At 34.2% G+C, this 21,166-nt stretch overlaps 1 protein-coding gene across 6 annotated transcripts; it reads left to right on the top strand.

The window, feature by feature from the left end:
- Positions 1–179: 179 nt before the first annotated feature.
- LOC126819677 (protein shortage in chiasmata 1 ortholog) lies at positions 180–21,118 on the top strand. 6 transcript variants are annotated; one of them, XM_050547845.2, is made up of 16 exons: positions 180–249; positions 478–612; positions 3,149–3,322; positions 7,158–7,292; positions 8,955–9,088; positions 9,412–9,536; positions 9,877–10,061; positions 12,266–12,395; positions 12,710–12,934; positions 13,154–13,250; positions 13,739–13,861; positions 14,266–14,412; positions 15,450–16,674; positions 17,901–18,232; positions 18,616–18,673; positions 19,200–21,118. In XM_050547845.2, the coding sequence occupies exons 1-16, from the start codon at positions 195–197 to the stop codon at positions 19,322–19,324; spliced, it is 3,405 nt and encodes a 1,134-aa protein (XP_050403802.2). In that variant the 5' UTR covers positions 180–194; the 3' UTR covers positions 19,325–21,118. The 6 variants fall into 6 exon arrangements, with proteins under 6 accessions (XP_050403802.2, XP_050403809.2, XP_050403806.2 ...); XM_050547852.2 differs by having other exon boundaries at positions 13,154–13,861; XM_050547849.2 differs by lacking the exons at positions 180–249; positions 478–612; positions 3,149–3,322; positions 7,158–7,292 and adding an exon at positions 8,574–8,731.
- The last annotated feature ends 48 nt before the right edge of the window (positions 21,119–21,166 follow it).

The following is a 21,166-nucleotide window of genomic DNA, read 5'->3' as shown; positions in this document are numbered from 1 at the left end:
CCACTGCTAATTAGATGAGATCTTCCATTAACAATTTGACATATTGCATTTGATATCTTATTCTATTTGGTATCTTGTGTCTGTATAGACTATACATATGAGCACTGAATTTGAATCCAAGATTCTAATGAGCAGTTTATATAATTTCCATTGATATAGAAAGCATTACCATGGAAACAAATGATTCATTAGATATGTTTCTAGCAATGCTGTCCTCAGGTGTTACTGAACCAGCAAATCAAGTTAATGGTAGGTACTCCCTTATTAATGGTTCTATATTGATTATATAAAATTTTAGAATTAGGTTGTAAAATTATTTATACAGTTTATTTCTGACAGGAGTTTGTGGTGACAATTTTGGGATTTTACATGCATTGAATTTTAAGAAACAAGAATCTGTGTTGTATTATTTGGATTGTATCTCAGTAACTGGCAATTAACTGATACCAAATGATTATGTTTTATATTGTATTGTAGTATTTAGTAAGTCTGTTAAAGAAGAAAAAATGAAGCAGGTATCCTGTAGACCAACATTAGAACAACCAAAACAACCTACCTGTAATAAAATGACTACCGTTAAACAAAATAGATTGGTATCTGTACAATTATCAGGTCAGTCTTTAATATTCCACTACATCTTTCTGTGATGTCATCTCAAATTACTGTTGTTTCAATTCAAAGTACATGTATGATAAGATATTAATGTGAGTGGATCATGCAGTATTCACACCGCCTATAGTAAAGTCAGTGTAGTCACAGGGGGTGGGCAGCGGTGAAGATTGGGCACACAGCGACTTGGTCAAAATCACAGTATGCACCAATATGAGACAGTGTAGGTTTAATAGGTTCAATCCATTGTTTTGCCCAGTTAAGGGAGTATATAGTCCTAGATTTATCTGTTGATTAAAGTAAAATTGTAATGAGAAAGCTCAAATAGTTTTGCTGGAAATTTCCATTGAAATTAAATATTTAGCCTTTCAGAAGTGTTAGCTAATTTCTTAAAAAGGCATTATGCAAGAGCTAAATCTACCTATTGCTGGCTGGTTTTGATTCCTCGGTTGTACGTGTACATGACAAGGAGTAGGGTTGCCTGTCCAACCTCGTGGGTTTTCTCTGGGTCCTCTGGTTTCCTCCCACTGCTAAAGAAACCCTACGCGCAATTGAATTATTAAAATAAAAATTGAACAATGTTAGCCCCGAAATGACCTAGTTTGTGTTAGTGGATATTGGCATGTATCGGACCATAACTTCATGGATTCTGGCCCCTGATTGTACGAAAAATCACGTTTTTAGCTTGTGGACACTCCAGAGGTCACAATTTTTATCCCATTTTGATGAAACTTGAAATGTATGTTTACAACCCAAAGATATTGTTTCATTTCGACATTCGTGCATATCGGACCGTAACTTCCTTGATTATGGCCCATGATTGTACGAAAATTGCATTTTTATACGCTCGCATTTTCATATGGACATATATTGTTGTCACCCCTGTCTGTTCACAATTTGTTTCTGGAGAGTCTCTACAGGTCACAATCTTTATCCGATTTTGATGAAACTTGAAATATAGGTTTATATCCAAAAGATTTTGGTTCCTTTTGATATTAAATTGGCATGTATTGAACCGCAATCTGATCATGTTTCGTTTCTTTTTTTATAGTTCAAAATTTCGTTTTACTTCTCTTTACTACACTAGGATCTGAAAGAGTTGTTATCATTGACTTGTTGTTCTGGATGATGTGAGGATTTAGCCAATGAAACGGTCTGTTACGGCAAGCTTTTGGCATGAGGTGTACGGAATTGTGGATATTCCACTAGAAACATCAATGCTGATTGGTTAATCAAATGCCTGATGTCATAGGGTCAAAGCTGCTTGTATGACCTCTGACGCGACCTGCCAAAACAACTGGTCAGATCTTCATGTAGTGTAGGCCATCGAAAGTATAAAAAAAAATGAAATGAAATGTAGATTAATCTGTATTTTAAAAAGGTCACAATTTTTATCCGATTTTCAAAACCGTTTTAATATATCACTGCTACACAAATAGTGTAAAGTATGTAATACCAAGGTTGTGGACACTTTTTGTACGCAAATAGTGTAAAAGTATGTAATACCAAGGTTGTGGGCACGCTAGAGGTCACAATATCTATCTGATTTTGATGAAACTTAAAATTTGTGTTAATATCCCAAAGATCTGGGGGGGTTTCTTTCGATATTCGCGCATCATAACTTTCTAGATTATGGCCCCTGAAAAATCTTTTTTTTTTAACTTGTTCTCTGTCCATTTCTTGCAAAATGTGGGCGTATTTGTATGGCAACCACTTGTTAACTATTATAGTTATAGCGAGAACTGTCAGCTCTTTATCTAATCTTATCCAATGCCACTTTAAAAGAGTTACATATATAACACACTGAATGAATTATGTTGCTTATTTGTATTACTATCAGTACTACCATGAATGCACTATGATATCTCTGGTAAGTACTGGGAATTCTCGTATTTAAGCCCTTGGCTTAATTTCAAATTTGACCATGTCAGTGATGAAACATTTCTTCTGAAATTAAGCGCAGGGCTTAAATTCGAAAAGAGGAAAAAGCGACAAACATTTGGGTTCTTTTTATAATTTTAAATTGAAGAATCAAATTCATCAACAAAAATGGCTTTTAAAACACAACTGTGATACACCGTCACATAAATGTTCTGAAATACAAAAAGAAACTGTCCATAAACTTTAAATTTCAAAGTTCTTTGAACAAATCAGATCTCACGGCTAGCCCTTACTTGTATGCTGAGCATCCGTTACCCATCAATGACCTCGTCTGAACTGGAATCCTCAAACGGGTCGTCACTGAGTTGGTCCTCTCCTGGCAGTACAAGACCGAAGTGTGACTGGAGAATATCTTGTAGCCTGTAGTTCACATGTGGTTTTAAAATTTAAAACTGAGACCACTCTAAAATAAATTTTAGATTTAAGCCCATGGGCTTAAATTCGAAATTTAAACTCGTTATTTAGCCCATTGGCTTAATAACGGCAGGGCTTAAATACGAGGATTCCCGGTATGTAGAAGAAATGGCTATATAGGCTCTTGGGAATAGTGATTATATTTCTTTTTTTAAAAAAATGTGTGTTTCTTTACCATTTTCAGGTCCTTTTGAGGAAATTTACAAAGAGATGGAAACATTTGCAAAACCTTATATCAGTCTTTTGAAACTTCGACGCGATTTGCCAAGATCCTTTGAATTGAAGACAACAACATCGGATTCAACAAGATTTTTACTCAAACAAAAGGAAAAACAGCTTCTTGACACAAGTTCTGAAAGTAAGGATTTAAGCATTCATTGCTGTTGGACTCCTTGCTTTAAAATGTTGACAAGATAATTAAGCAGTCTACCCGTATCAATGGGGTTCTTCGTTGTTACTTAAATCCTGTTAAATGTTTCGAAGGTTTTGAAAACAGGCCATTCAGGGGATATAACTCATGTTTGAATTGTGGATGGTCAGATATCACTCTCACTCTCTGTTGTATAAAATGGAGATCTTGTTTAACTTAGTGAGAAAGAAAAGAGATTGCTAATAATTACTTCTTAAGTTTTTGCCCATGAGCACTCTGTACAAGTTGGTACAATCCTGTTGATGCTCTTAAGACACATACATTTAGAAAATAGAAATAAAATTACCTATAATCAATTTGTAGAATCCTGTGTAAGCTTTCTCGACAAGTGACAAGTTATTCTATCTTTTGTATTTGTTGATTATAACAGGACCAGTGACCAAAAAGAAGGAGACTATATTGAATTTTCTTCCAGAGGTATAGGAGTTGATCACTTTTTAGATTTATGTTGATTCATTTTATCTTCCAACAGCACTGGATTAACCATGATGGGGGCCCTGGGGCCGTAAGCTAGTGGGGGACCCTCAACCTAACGCAGGTGAACAGAACTTAGGCAATATTATTCCACACATATGAATGTAACTACATCAGACCTAATTTTGAAGTCAGTCAGTGATAAATAACAGGGAGAACTTGATATGAGAGTCATATCCGTGAAGGCCGTAACGCTACGATAATACGAGATTCAATCGAGAAATCATATTTTTTCATATGATCATGATATGTATGCATGGAAAAATTATACAGCAAAGTATTATAACTATTACGTATGTCAATCTAAGCCAAAATTCGCTCTAGCACTCCGTCTTTCAGCATTGATATTATAGCGTCGATAGTTCCCTATAAAACTTCAATGATCAGTTGAAAAATACTCTTTTTTTCTTGTCTCTGGCAAAATTTTCAATGGTGTCTTCGACATGTATGGTGCGCAGTAAATATGGTGAGGAGAGCCACACCAAATACATGAGCCTATCCTGACCCATCGTAAAGATAATGGTTTCGAATCTTCGAATCCCTGGTTGTACGTGACAAGGAGTAGGGTCGCCTGTCCAACCTTGTGGGTTTTCTCCGGGTCCTCCGGTTTCCTCCCACTGCTAATGACCCCTATGCGCAAGCGATTTATTGAAATAAAATTAAAACATATGTTAGTCCCGAAATGACCTAGTTTGTATCGAGTGTACGTTAAACCCCATTTCTCTCTCTCTCTCCCAGTATATAATGAATGGATAGATGTATTTTTAAGCGATTTATTGAAATAAAATTAAACCATATGTTAGTCCCGAAATGACCTAGTTTGTATCGAGTGCACGTTAAACCCCATTTCTCTCTCTCTCTCCCAGTATATAATGAATGGATAGATGTATTTTTAAGATGACTTCAACGTTTGATAATGTATCTTGAATGCCCATTTTCAATAATAGTTTGTAGAATGCATAATTGGATTTCTGCTGATCCATATCAGTGTTCATCAAGATATGACGAAACTGTATCAAACTGTATCATCTCGTCGCTAATGTCAGGAGTAATATCATCAACATATGTCTGTGCAAGTCTGTCACATGAGATGGAAATTTCGCTCGGATCCATGGTATCGATTTTGCAGATGAAACCAAATAATCCAGCCATTTCATTGTAAGCAGCCGCTCGTCTCTGTAACTCTAAATACAGACTATCCAACACCACCAAGAAACCATCGACACGAAAAGCCTGTTTTGAGTCAAGCTCAGCCTCCAGGCAATGTTCATAATCGAGTGACTGTAGCCGCTTATGACTGTTCATAAAGACATCAGACCCTGAAAATCAATTGACTCCTCCAAGAATGAATCAAAATCCTCCCAAAGTGATTGAACAATGTTCAATGAACATAGTCAATGAGGAAATGGTATAGTAGTACCAAAGCTGTATTCAAGCTCTTTTTGTGATGGTAATGACCAAGAAACAAGCTTAAAAAAACAGTTGTCCTTTTGTCCTGGTATCCATATATATTGGATGAGTTTGTATCAAGTCCTAGATATCGCTTAGTCGCAGATTTTTTGGTTTGAGCACTGCAGCTGAATTTGATGGGTGCAAGGCTGACTGCCTAACTAAACTCAAGGAATGTGTGGCACATGGCACAATAAATGCGAGAGGATTCATCCACTTGATGATGGCTTGTATGCCATTATATTTGCTTGACATATTGCTAGCATTATCCTACGATTATCTAACAGGTGGAGTAATCCGTCAGCTTGCACTTGCCATGTGTGGCCAGTGTTCAGTAGAAAAGTCATGAATCGCTCGATGGGAGAATTGCCCTCCATGTATCGGAGAATCACTTTAAATTGATCTACATGGCTGATGTCCAGAGTTGAATCGAAGTCACTTACTATGAATGTATCAATCATTGAGCCCGAAATTAGCTCTGGCCAACATCTCATTTCTTTTACATCATCTATGAAATGGTGGTTGTCATTTGTAGAATGGTCACTGGTATTTTCATGATTTTTATTGTATGTAGGTAGGGATGGTGCCATTATCTTCTGGACCCTGTGTACAAGAGAAGATGCCTGGACTGCTTCACCAATGGCATACTGGCTGTCAATTTCTTCGACCAATGGCGATACTTCCTCACCTGCAGGTTCTTTGCTTCCTCCATGTGATTCAGAATCATGCTTTTCAGCGATATCATGTTTGGCCTGCGTAAAGAACGATGAGATTTTTGATGTTTTACCTACAATTGCTAGGTGGCGTTTTCCTTTTTCAAGAGAAGCCTTCCATTTCAGAGCGCCACTCTGTTACTTCTGGGCACCACGAGACATGTGTCGGTCTTTTTCACTCATCACTAGATTAGGCTGGGATGATCTGGCTACAAGTATGTTCAGAGATTACCAATGACATTTTTGACCAATTCTGTGTTCAAAACTCGAATATATATGGGGTAAAGTTACCTTGATTCCACCTCCCTGTACCACAACAAGTTGTCACCAAAATATTGCTGCTAAAGAGGAGGCCCCTGTTGTGGTGGACTCTTGGGCCTGGGCCCCACTGTTCCCCATAGTTAATCCAGAGGTGCTATCTTCCAATCAGTTTGAATGTATGCATTGTGGCTATCACATAGGCTTCCCTCAAAAAAGCAATGTTTTTGTTATTATTTTTCTGTATCAAATTACTGGTATATTTTTTTCTTGTGTGATTTGTTTTGTTTATATCCTGTTGTGCAGTTCTCCTGCATTGTCGGTTACATTAGTAGGTCTATTAGTCTATTCAATTCCAATATATATGATGACGAATTGCACTTGAGCCTAAAGTATATATAATGAAATATAAATGCTTTGATATGCATGTAGAAAGAAGTTGAACAAGCAGTTATATTTAACACTTTCAATATGGAACAAAGCAATGATTTTGAATGTTCAGCAAGCAAGATATCAAAGAATAAACCTTTTCACTATGAGGCACCAAGAGTCGGTGAGTGAACACGAGACAAAAGGTTTCATGGAATGCACTTTATGTGTATGTATTTGGTGTAACCGTATTTGCATTATCCACGCAGAATGACAAAGCCGTCAATAAGTTTTTACTGATCAGTTCCTTACTCATGTCACTACATGGAGGTTTACATGTCATTCTTGGAGACAAATAAAAAATGTGTTGGCCACATGCTTGAGGTTACTGACACCAGCTGAGTTTTTTCTTTTTATTTTATTGAAGATATATAATTATATATATATACTTGCATTGCTTGATTTTTTACAATTATATTTTTGATCAATGTATTTTGCAGAAGATGAGAGCTACAAAGCTCTGTTAGTTGTTCACTGCATTAAAATTGCAAGTGATAATGTTCTTCATGCTTGTTTAGAATCAGCTATATCTCATCTTAGTTTCATACAAGATAAAAATAATATCATATTGGGATGTAAGTGTAATTAATTGTTTGTTTATTAATAACTTCCATGTTATATATATATTTATGCATCATCAGCTATCAAGGGGGGGGTTGGATGGCTGAATGGTTAGCGTGCGCGCGCTGTATCATAAAGTCTGTCAGTGAGTCAACTGGCGTGGTTTCAAATCCCCGGTTGTACGTGACAAGGAGTAGGGTCGCCTGTCCAACCTCATGGGTTTTCTCCGGGTCCTCCGGTTTCCTCCCACTGCTAAAGACCCCTACGCGCAAGCGAATTATGTAAATAAAATTAACCCACATGTTAGTCCCGAAATGACCTAGTTTGCGTTGAGTGGACGTTAAACCCCATTTCTCTCTCTCTCTCTCATCAGCTATCAAACATTAACATCTTAGAAGAATGAGCAGTTAAAATCCATTGATTTTTAAATACCATCCTTACTTGTTCCTTACTCTTAAATCGTACTTTGAAGTTGCATTTTATACCATACCAGTAAATTTGGGCTACTGTTCTTAAAGTTAGTTACTGGTGAATAGACTTTGAACTAATTAGGTGCTGGCTCACCAAGCAGGAGGTCCCGAGTTCAACCCTGTGTTGGATAAAAAAGTTTCTTGGGATTTTTCAGCCTGGTTTCCCCCAGAACAGATGGCCCAGTTTTTCAGATGATACAAAAGAAATAAAACATTAAAGATCCGCTGACAGTTGAAAATTGAAATATAAGTAGGCCATAGCAACAAAACGTTCTTCAATCGTAGCACACTGCATATCATATGCCCATCTTCATTAGTCCAGTTGATGCCAAAAAAATAGTCTTAAACCCTGTTTCATATCATTTTGAGCTAATTTATATTAACAAACATTTCTCAAAAATATGATTTTTTGTCAGTTTTTAATAGACCCTATTGTTGATGGTATTGTAATGGTATTATATTTTATATTTTATTCTTCTTCCAGTGTAAAGTAAAAATATTTTAGCAATTTTTGTATTTCATTTGCCCTTAAACAGCAACTATATTTCAAAGAGAGCATTGAAAGAAAATAGCTATTGTTGGACGAATATCAGAAATCTTTGTTTAGGTCATATTACCCTGGCTATTGATTTTGGGGGGCTACTAATGAAAACTTTAAACTTTAAGGACATTGTTTTGTAAAAAAAAAGGAGAGTTATCTTGTATCAAATCACATGTTTCAGACACATCGACTTTGTTCCTAATTCCTTATAAATCTTTTAATCTTGTACACTTGAATATAAAATGTCTGTTGACATGACAACTCTTGAATCAGCAGACAACAATGATGTATTCAATTGTAAAAATTCAAGTCACATGACACAGTGGCTTACTTGAACATGCACTGATATTTTTTGTGAAGTCAGTGCAAATGTTTCATTAGCAAATGTGACCTGAGAAATAGATTACAAATTATTTTAAACTGACTAAAGTAAAACATGGAGGTTTTAATTTTATGGACATTTTAAAGAAAACATTTAGAAGTCTTAAATTCTGAGTTTAATCTGTAATTATTTAAGATATTACTTGACTTTTGACACATAAATTTATTTATGTATAAATTATAAAATAATATAAATTGAAATTTCAAATATTATGTGCATAGTGCTTTGTATTGGATTTATTTACTTAAATCGTTTTTTTTTTTTCTTACCTTTTATTTCCAAGCATGTCTTAATGACCTGAGACAAAGATTGTTTCATCAGCAATACAGATTTCAAAACAATAATACAGTCCATCCAAAGATATTGGCAGTGTGTCGTGAAGCTAATGGTATAATACAAACTAAAACAGATGATAAGGTAAGGGTAGAGATATACATCTTTAAAGTTACTGATCATCATTTGAGGAATGTTGAATCAATCTGATTCTGAATCCCTTGCATATTAAAATATTGTGAAAGTTGAATCGAAAATTTCACAACATTTCGCATCCTCTGCAATCGATATTGATTAAAATCTTTTAATCCAATTGAGATTATCTACCATTTTGGTTTTGTTTTCTTATTTAGATGTTAAATAATCAGTTTGTGTACATTTTAAGAAGGATTAAGCTGTGAAAATTTAGTTATCTGATAAAATCAAATGATAATCCACCACGTTAATAATAAAAACAATATTTTCAGGTACTACTAGTTATTGTTAAAAGGCCAGTATTAAGTTTAATGACATTATTGAAGGATAATTTAGCAGCTAATGGTACAATAAGACCATATATAGTTACAGACAATGATGATTGGACCTGTCTACGGTAAGCTGGATTTCTATTTTTCTTCCCTCTTTACAAAAACATACAGATGTAAATTTTACATTTTACAATTCATATGTTGATTTGAGCTGTCATTTGAAAATGTAATACATAAATAAAATTCATTTAGGATGGTATGAGTTGAACCACATATGTAATGCACATTTCTAGAATATTTTGTTGGCAAACCATTTGGTATTATTATTATTGCTAATATTTCTGATCACAACTTTACAAGATATGATCTGACAACATGTTAGTGAGGTTTCTGTTTACTGATTTTAAACTTCATTATAGGTATAGGTGTATATAATTCATGTTTGCGTTGATGTTTTTATTTTAGGAACAGCACTAATAACTGTTTGATAACTTCCCAGAAGAAATTACAAGATATAGATTTATCTGATGTAGAATGTTTATTTGAATATGAAAGTTCAAATGAATCTATATTAAAAGCAATATGTGAAAATCAAGAAACCAACTTTATAGGATTTACTATTCAAAATTTCCATAATATTCCTCCAATTAGTAAGTTATATCTTATTTACATTTTTACATGCCCATATTTTTATCATCTGTATGAAGTTTCATGACTCAGGAACCCTATTATGCACTGGGGAATTTGTTGAATAATTGTCCTTCAAGATTCATGTTGGACAAAATACTGCAGTGATTTTAGGCTTGTTATGAAGAGTTTCAGTAAAGAAATGCAGAGTTGGCAATCATTTTTTGCCTGTCATCAAAGCCTTGTAAATATTCATATGATCTGAGTTATGGAAACAAATATTTCAAACTTGCTGGGATTGTTGGACTAGTATTAACAAAGAAGCATGTCGAAATTCATAGTTTTGTATTTATTTTTATAGACTTATTGTTTCTTTCAAAACCTTTTAACCACTCAACAGGAGTAAGGGTTAGGGGGCTTTATCTAGAAAGACGTTCTACTTGTTATAACTTCCTCGCTTGCATATTGATTTTTCACAGGGATATTTTCTTTGTCATTAAAATCTGGTAAACACTACAGGTCAGTATTTTTATATGCACACCTTTATTGTGCACATGATCGCTGGTCCATCCATCTTTTTTTTGTAAATGTACTACACACTACAGTTCTTGTTAGATTTTTTTCAAATTAACAGCATTAGTCGATTTGGGGATTCCAGTGGCAAGGAAAAGCGTCCAGAAGTTCGGATGGGAGAAAAACTATTATGCACTTAAAAAAAACCATGACAGTTGGAATTCAATTGCTGTTTGAGCAAAATTTCCCTGGTAACATGTCTTTATTAATCCGGTTGGAGCAGGGAAGTAGGACGATTGAAATTCACAATTTACAATACTTATAATCTTTTAAAAGCAATACAGGACATGCAAGGTTCTGTATAGAATTTTTCAAATCTTGGTGGGATTATTTATAATTAAATTACTATTACTATTAGGGTATAAAATGTAAATTTCTAAAAAGTTTTGCCAATTTATATTTCTCGTCAGATATGGCCTTTTCAAGCTGGTGATTCCGATACAGGACAAAGTTGTGGACTAAGTACTTGGTTGAATGCTTTAAAATTGGTATTATTTATTTGGACCTAAGAGAAACCCTATCAAAATTTAGAATTTTTCAATTGCAAATTGTGGAGTTATTTTTGACTATTTACATTTAAATTCATGAAATCTTTTGAACACAATGCACAAAGAATTATTGAAAACTCATTGAGATTGCTCATTGTGGCTTAAGAAAGATACCTATGGAACGCAATACCGGACAATCTTCAGTGAGTAAGAAGTTGGCTCGCTAACCTGGAGGGAGGTCTCGTGTGCAATCCCTGCATTGGCTGAGAAAGTTCATCAGGACTTTCCGGCGTGGTTCCCACTTATCAGTGGTGCAGGACTGGGGGCCTGACAAGGGACAATGTATAGTCGTTCGGATGGGATGAAAAACCAAGGTCCCATGTACACATTGGCATGCACGTAAAAGATCCCTTGCCTTGGCAGTTAGAATTCGATCTGAAAGTAAGCCATAGTGCCACTGTCCAGGCAAAAATTTTCCTCATGGCACACTGTACAGTGTATGCCTATCTTCATTAGCCCAGTTGGAGCAGAACAATAGGACGCTAAAGTCTGTTTCATTTCATTTAATTTCTTGGAAGAATTTTAAGCCTGTAAATACTATATACAGGAAAAAGTTCTCAATGCTTTTTTGGAAAGCTTTGTGGGATATCTATAACTAATAGGGATGTAAAAAGGACCCCTATTTAAGTTCAGAATAATTTGATGGTAAATTTCAGAATTATTCCCTCATTTACTTTCAAATTCATAAAATCTTGTGATGAGTGATGCAGTTTAAATAAAGTTCTCTTGGTGAGATTGTTCATTCGGAATATGTAGGAACCCTACTGAATTTCAAAATTTTTGCCACAGAGTTATTTTTCTGTTCACATTTTCACTTTAAAAGCTTGTAATATGATACATATTTAAGCTTACTACCGGTACATCCAGTATCAACCAGCCATGTCTTCAGCTCTGAATAAAATATTACTTTTCCAAAAGTTTTTTTTTTATATTAAGGACAAAATAACAGTCATTCCTTCCTAATTTTTTTTTTAACACGATGCCAAAAGAATTAAATATCGGTTTGATATAATATTAATTAAATAAAATATCATTGGGGGTTCTCTACCAAGTATTTCATTCAGAACAACAATTACAAATTTTGTCACTTGTAGCATTGATTTCAGATGATATGACCAAAACTAAACAAGATCCAGATAATATTAGAGATGTTTACAAACACTTCCAACCAATAACTGTTATTGGTTCCACAAGTCTCACACAACATGAAGATATTCTACATATATTAGAATCAAAGTAAGTTACATCTTGACACTTGATAATATGAAAAATATACATATAGCTTACATGTAGCTTTTTATGATAACATGAAAAATATACATATAGCTTACATGAAGCTTTTCATGATATTGTTTTAAAACAATTGTACAAATTATTGTATATTCTCATTTGTTAATCAAGTTTTCTGTAAAGCACGTATATCTGTATTATAATTAATATCTCACATGTAAGTGAAAAGAATGTATTCATAGTCACATTAAAAAATTGTTAAGACTTTAATGTTAGTCACAAATGATAGTAAATGACATTGTATATTATTTTATATACAGGTATAATATATCAGTGATAGAACGAGATTACAGTGTCATTCAAGAATTAAAGAGCACATCATTTGCTGATATTGTTTTAGATCAAAATCAAGCTATATTACTTAAAGATTTACTACATTTAACAGAGGAGAGTAATATAGAACTGGTCACAAGACAACTGGCTTCATTTGCTCTCAAATACAAAAAATGTTGGATCATACTTTTTATGTTTGATAATACAAAAGGGTATGTTCTTCTCTGTCTTTAGGAAAATCCTACATATTTTATTATATCTTTCAACAAACATTCTGTACTAATTTTAGCAAATTAATCTAAGTGAGTTTTAAATTAAAAAAGTGGACCACAAGAATCTAGACATTATACCATTATTTGTATAGATATATTTGAGCTTCGAAATTAAAAACTTGTTTCTTTACATACTATTACATATATTCTACTTTCCAGTTATCCCCTGTCATCACAAGTTTTGTCTAACCTGTTCAAGCTAGAAGCTGCATTAGCCAATATGTCACGTAAAGGACAGCAAGATGTAGCATTCAAGGTAAAACAAATTAAAAAAACCCATAAATCCTGATTGAAAGCCGAACATAATTTTGTACTGTGCCTCCTTAAACATCTGGATACATTTGAAATTCCATAGGCTACAAGCAAGGGGCACATAATTATCTGATATTTTTTAAGTTTGATAGGATTCTTCATCTTGCGAATCTAACCAGTACATATCAAATTTAGATGAGGGCAATAAAGTATTTATGGTTCAGGTGCAGTATTCTGAATATATGAAATGACAGTCCAAGTTGTACATGATACATCAAAACAGTATTATGTGGGAGTTTATAAATCTATGGTAGAGGATTTATATTTTCAAAGTATGTTTATTGACAATATAGTAGAACATGTAGATAGTGAAGTACCAAAATGATCCTTTCAATAGATTATATCATTTCTACAAGATAAAATGGACAGAAAGACAGTAAATTTGTGTCACCTTTGTACTTCATACCTTAATCATAACGTATACATTACAAGGTACTACTGTGTCATCAGAAAGAAGATATATGTTGTATAGTTAGAGAAATATGTGATATGGTTTGTCAAAGTACTCTTCATGAAAATTTAGAAAGACCATGGTTAGCACAAACAATGAGTAAGGTGAGATATTTAATCTAAAAAGAATCTTAAAAAAGATCAAAATTTACTTTATTATTCAGGCCTATTTTAATTCTTAACCTTTTTAAGTGAAATTTAGACAGACTTCGTTTTAAAGTCCTACTTTTCTTGATCAACAAGGCTAATGAATCAAAAATCTATCTAGGGAGTGGTGTTTCCAGCCACTCTTTCTTCCCATTCGAAAGACTAAACACTCTTCCTGGCCAGACTGTCCGTTCTGTACCACTGAGACATGGGGAAGCCAGTCTTGAAAATTCTACAGAACTTTCTCACCCACCACACAGGATCGATCTTGGGATGTCCTGGTTAGTCTTTCAGAAAACATAGATGTTAAATCAGTAAAATTCTCAAATCTAATATTTTTAAAACATCTATTTTCTTTACAGGAAGAGAAGATGCTATTGTGTATACCTTGTTTAAACTCCTTTAGTTCCCAGCTATTACTGAAAAAAGCCAGTTTGAAAGAAATTATAACCATGTCACTGGAAGATTTACATCATTTGTTTCCAGAAATTCCATATAAAGTTCTTGAGGTACTAAAATAATATATTGTAATAATTAAGACTTTTTATGTACTTGGCGGGTATGGGTCAATATTAACTTTAGCATCTAGAGCATCCACAAGATATTTCAAAGTGATCAAGGACCATACCTCTGGCAGTAATTATATTAAAGTCAATCGGATATTAACTTTAAGTCTCTAGAGAGTCAACAAGCTATTTCAAAGTGATCAAGGGTCATAACTCTGGCAGTAATTATTGGAAATTGTTGAAAATCAATAGGCTTCTTTGTCTGATGACCTTAAACACAGTGTATAAATTTAAAGTTAATTGGATGTTAACTTTAGCCTGTAGAGCGTCTACAAGATTTTTCAAAGTGATCAAGGGCCATAACTCTGGCGGTAGTTATCGGAAAATCGCTGAAAATCATAGGCTTCTTTGTCTGATGACCTTAAACACTGTGTAAAATTTAAAGTTAATTGGATGTTAACTTTAGCCTGTAGAGCTTCCACAATATTTTTCAAAGTGATCAAGGGCCATAACTCTGGTCATAATTATCGGAAATCGCTGAAAATCATAGGCTTCTTTGTCTGATGACCTTAAACACTATGTATGAATTTAAAGTTAATCGGATGTTAACTTTGGCCTGTAGAACGTCCACAAGATTTTTGAAAGTGATCAAGGGCCATAACACTGGCGGTAATTTTCGGAAATTGCTAAAAATCAATAGGCTTCTTCATCTCATGACCTTAAACACTGTGTATGCGGATATTAACTTTAGCCTCTAGAGCATCCACAAGCAATTGTGGTGCCGGACTGACCGACAGACAGACGGGGGCGACGGACCGACCGACAGACGGGGGAGACGACTATATATGACCACATTTCAATGTGGGCATATAAAAATCAAGCAAATTATATGATGATTATGTAAAACAACATGAGCTACAGTACATTTACTTTCCGTTCAAGTTAAGGGATGCTCTACATGTAATATATAATAAAGGCTGTATTTTTAGGATTTGAATGTATGTATGTATGTATTACTGATTTTTAAAACCTTATTTTAGGCTTTTTATAAAGTATTTAACAATGATAATGGTCTACAACTCCAACCTACTCCTTCATCACAGCAACTTTCAGAAAGTGATGAATATCATATAATACACAACGGTCTAGAAAGTCCTGATATGTATAGTGAACCACAATTAAAAAACAGAGATGAACAAAATGGAAGTAGATTCACCTCCATGCATAATACTGACAACACTCAAAAACGGATAAATAATTGTGACTCGCCCCCTAAACTAAATTATCGTGAGAATGTTTACAGTGGTCAGTTAATTAGTAAACGGTCATTTAGTGAAGACTTTTTAGTGGATTTAACAAGTGAATCTCAAAATAGTAGTGTTAGTGACTCACAGGACATGTCTGATAATCCAAACCAATATGTTGTTGCTGAACTAGAAGGAAGAGAATTTTATAATAAGCTAGCAGATAATAATTCAAAGTCAAGTGAATGGCTGAACACTAAAAGTGATATGTATACTGTTCAATGTAACATACCAATTTCAGAGAAAAATTGTAAATTAAAAAAATTCCACTACCTAAAAAATGATACACAATCCAAATATGCTACAACGTATGCTAGTTATTCAGAACCAGAATTAAGAAATTTGGATAGAGAACTGGATAAAAACATTCATACTCATGATATTGGTTTTAATAAATATCAAAGTGAGGAATCATCAAGTTACACAAAGATACCACACAGTTTTCAGGAAAGACAAATATCTTCACGGAAACAGCCTTATTTTCCACACTTATCTCAAGCCTGGTCAAATTTATCAGACTATCATTCAGCCATCAATACCTACAGACAAACAAGTCAAAGAAGCCCAGAAAAGGCATTTCCCTCTAAAACATGTATACCGATAGAATCAAATCAAACTGTAAAAAGACTACAAGAGAGAAATGCTATTGATATATCAGGCATCTCAATTCGTGATAAAATACAGGTTTATGAAAACAATGACAATAGGCAATTTGATGATAGCGTGTCTCCATCACTGAAATCCCAAAGAAATAGTGCTCGACAATCCTGTTGCTTTAGCCCAAATGCTTCATCTTCAAGAAAGATTGCAAGATTTAGTGCTGACCTAACATCAACAACTCGTAATTTACTACGCCGGCCAGTTTTACATGAGACACTGCAAAATAATTTACTTCATCCATCTGTACAGAGAGTAAGTGTTGGTCTAGCTCAACCACTCAGGCGTGTCACTGAAAATCAAGGTAATAATAAATTTATGAACATCAGTGTTTTTAATGAATTGTAATTTTAAAATTTACAATATTTAAAATAGTGGTAACATTGGATTGTAAGATATTTGAGTTAGTATACATGTGTACTAAAGTTTTTATACACCCACATTTTCATGTTGACATATTATGCGGTCGCCCCTGTCCGTCCGTCCGTCCACAATTTGTTTGTGGACACTCTACAGGTCACAATTTTGATCCGATTTTGATGAAACTTGAAATGCATTTTTAAAACCAAAAGATCTTGGTTCCTTTCGATATTCCCGCATATCAGAATTATGGCCCCTGATTGTACGAAAAATCATGTTTTTAGCTTGTGGTCCCTAGAGGTCACAATTATCTGATTTAAACAAACGTTCGAATATATCACCGTAATTTTGGTTGAGTTTGAATATCGTGAAAATTGAACCCAAACTGCCGGACAAAATGGCTGCCCCTCATACGCAAATAGTGTAAACATCTGGTATATCAAGGTTGTGGACCATCTAGAGGTCACAATTTTGATGAAACTTGAAATACATGTTTATAACCCAAAGATCTTGGTTCCTTTCGTAATTTGTGCATATCGTAATTTGTGCATATCGGATCATAACTTCCTGAATTATGGCCCTTGATTGTACAACAAATAAATTTTTAGCTTGTGGTCCCTGTAGGTCACAATTTTTATCCAATTAAAAAAAAACCATGTGAATATATCACCGTTACACACTAAGATCTTGGTTCCTGGATTATGGCCCCTGATTGTTCGAAAAATCACATTTTTAGCTTGCGAATTCTCTAGAGACAACAATTTTTTTTCCGATTTTAAAAAACGTTTAAATATATCACCATTCCACCATAATGAAGGTTGGATTTGAATTTCAGGAAAATTGAAATGAAACTGCCCGACAAAATTGTGTAAAAGTATGTAATACGAAGGTTGTGGATCCTCTAGAGGTCACAATTTTTATCCGATTTTGATGCAACTTTAAATCTATCTTTATATCCCAAAGATCTCGGTCCCTTTTGATATTTGCGCATTTCAGACCATAACTTTCTGTATTATTGGCCTTGATTGTACAAAAAATCGTGTTTGTTTTTAGCCTGTTCTTTATCCATCTCTTGCAAAATGTGAGAGTATCCTGCCTGGCAGAAGCTGGTTTACTTTTGAATTGGGAGAAAAATTTGTGGATTTATATGTATAGGAATATATTTTTCAGAGACCAGTAATGATACCAAAAATTTATTATTAAATGGAAAACAAAATGATACAATAAACAGTAACCAACGAAAAAGAACAGATGTGCCATTTTTAAATAATAGAAAAGATACAATTATGGACAAACCAAATAACCATGGAAATATGTCTTTGTTTTCAAGTAACAGGACAGATATACATTTACCGTATAACAGAGACATGCAAGGACCAAATGATAAAGACGATCTGTATTCTGCAATTCACCAAAGAAATATTTCAAATAAAAGTTATGTAACTGATTACTCTCCGCCAATGGACTTAGCCTGCTTTTCTCCAACAACAGAAGATCAAATGGTAAGACTTGAGTGTTCTGAAAGAGAACTGTTAGCTTGTAGTTTATCCCTTGATAGTTTTATGATGATTGCTGTCTCAAGTAGTAAGTGCACTACACGCAAAACAATCCGATAAGACAAACATGCTGAAAAGACAAACTACACAGACATTGCAAGAAATAAACAACAAATATCAATAGTGCTAACAAAATTTTGCATCAAGATAAACATTGAGTGAAATGGTCTTCACTGCTCAAATACAAAACAAAAATTGGCACCATATTATGCAAAATATTAAATTTAATCTATTATCTATGAATATCTATTGCCAGAATGTTAATATTAAAATAGGAATTTCCAAGAAGTATTAGATTAATAAAAAAGTTTTCAATTATTCTATTACAGTCAAGAATGTTTTCAGAACAGAATTACAGTCACAGATCCAGGACAAATATCCCCACTGGTAAGTTTGAGTCTTTTCAATGGATATATTATGAAAATAGTTATGAAATTAATGCAGGTAGGTGTAGTCACAAAGCAAAGACACAACCCCTGATCACTGGCACATTTTTAATGCACACAATACAGTAACTCCGTCATGAATAAAAAGTATTAATTATTATTAAAATACAGACGATGTGAAGTCATCCTTTGATGTTCGTATACCATTTTTTCACATAATCGTACGGGCTATGTGTTAGTTGTATTTTACGTCCGCTTCCACCGAGGTGATATCGAAGCGGACGTTATTTATACTACTTGAAATATTGGAGCAGTGTGACGTATTTCATTGAAATGCACGTGCTGAATAGTATTATGCAAGACATTGCGTAATATATAGATATAACCCTCGTGCTAAATGCACTCGTGCAATATCAATATATTACTTAATGTCTCGCACTCAACCATTAAACTACACTACCCAGGAAATGTTGCTAGCTTTAATATTTCTTTATTATTTGACTAGACTGTGTTTATTAATATTACAGTTGATGAGACTAGAGTACACCATGTATCAGGAGAGAACAGTATGTCTAATATAAAACGCAGTAAACTATCATACAAACCTATACCAGGCAGAAAGGGTGGACAGACTGTTTTATCATTTAACTAATTCATTTGTTATCATTATGTTAGATAAAAACCTTATTGATTACTACTGTAATAAGTATATGATGGGTAAACTATGAGGAAACCTAAGCCATTCTTCTCATTATGAAGGGAGCTGCAGTGGCTCAGTAAGACGTTGCTCACCAACCAGAAAATAGAAAAAGTTCATCTGGGTTTTCTGGCATGGTTTCTCCTAATCAGTGGTGCAAGACAAGGGGGTGGGTGAAAGGAACCATGTCGAGTCATTGAGATGGGACAAAAAACCAAGTCCTGTGTGAGAAATAAGAGTACCACTGTCCAGGCAACATTTACCTCATTGTAGCACACTGCATGGCATATGGCCGTCTTCATTAGCCCAGTAGGATGTTTCCTCATAAAAAAGAAAAGTTCAAAATGACCATCTTGCCAACATGAACTGATGCATATGACCATCTAATTGTCAACATAAACTTTTGGCATATGATCTTATTTCAAGAATGGCACGAAATTGTTTGTACCGAAATAAGGGACTTTTCTTTTACACAAAATATACAAATGAGGTATGCACCTCAATATTTCACTTATTTTATATTTTCCAACACCGAATAGTTTAAAGATCTTATAATTTTATTGTCATCATTTCCATATGTTGTGATTAATCTAATGCTTGGAAATATCTTATTTCATTTATAAACCAGTATTTATTACCGGTATGTTAGATTCATGGTGTCCTTGTTAAATCAGGCATTTTTAAATGGTTTTTGACTGTTTTCAATTTCCATACATGTGAGAGTTGTTACAATGTTAATTATTTAAATGTTTACAGAATAAAATTTGTTCAAATGATTTTTATTTTCAAGGGAATGATGTAATGAAACTTATACATCATTCTCACTTAATTAGAATTAAAGATATGTTCCAAAGCACCGATAAATAAAATTGCTGATCTCTGCTTAGCCTATGCATCTACATAAGCATCTACACCAAGTTTGAACATTTTACCTCTATTAGAACCAGAGTTGCTGTGTTCCAAACATTGTCGGATAGCTGCTTTACCCAACAAACATACATTGTGTTTCCCAAAGTCTTGGCCAATCAGATTGCTTATCTCCGAAATTCACCTAATGAACATATACACCAAGTCTGTACATTCTACATTGTTAGAAGCAGAGTTATTGTATCCCCAATAAAATAAAATGAGGTTTAATCAAGACAGGCATATGCATGCAGTATGATCTACTCTTATAGGCCTATCATATTCAAACTCTCCAGTGTGGACTTGGGACCTTGGTATTTTGTCCCATCCGAATGACTTGACAGCTGTCCTTGTCAGGCTATGACAAGAAGGATCTACACTGAAAAATCCAGAGGAATTTTCTAGGCTAACACAGAGAGTGAACCTCACACCTCCTGGTTTGCGAGCTAGTGTCTTACTCACTGAGCCATCGTGGCTCCCTCCCCAATAGTGTGACATGGACAAACCCATATAGTCTCCTACTATCTTCGAAAGACAGGGGGCAAAAATGTAGTATCATATTCTATGTGTTTGTGAACCACATATTTTACATTTGTGCAAATGAAATATGTATAACCCCTTTAAAGATGTCTTTAAAATATTTCCATCCCTAGCTAATAGCAGCTCAAGATCCAATCAGAATGTCTTTAATTAGCACTGGGGTGGTATAATTATTTTGCCTAGAATTATTACTGCAGTTTTGACTCTTTGACAGACAGGTGAAAGACAAATAGTAATGAAAAGGGAATGTTAAGCCAGGTCACCAAAACTAAAACCAGTGTATCAGTTTGTTCTACAAAACTAACACACAAGGTAAGAAGGACAACTTTATGATCACCATACATACGTGTT

This window comes from Patella vulgata, chromosome 4 (assembly GCF_932274485.2).
Source record: "Patella vulgata chromosome 4, xgPatVulg1.2, whole genome shotgun sequence".
Classification (NCBI taxonomy): Eukaryota; Metazoa; Mollusca; class Gastropoda; family Patellidae; genus Patella; species Patella vulgata.
This window is presented reverse-complemented; position numbering and strand designations above follow the sequence as displayed.

Coding starts and splice junctions, on each gene's coding strand:
- LOC126819677 (XM_050547845.2), top strand. CDS start 195: ATGTTTCTAGCAATGCTGTCCTCAGGTGTTACTGAACCAGCAAATCAA. Junction 613..3,148: donor GGTATCTGTACAATTATCAG/GTCAGTCTTTAA, acceptor TACCATTTTCAG/GTCCTTTTGAGGAAATTTAC. Junction 18,233..18,615: donor CAACAACAGAAGATCAAATG/GTAAGACTTGAG, acceptor ATTCTATTACAG/TCAAGAATGTTTTCAGAACA.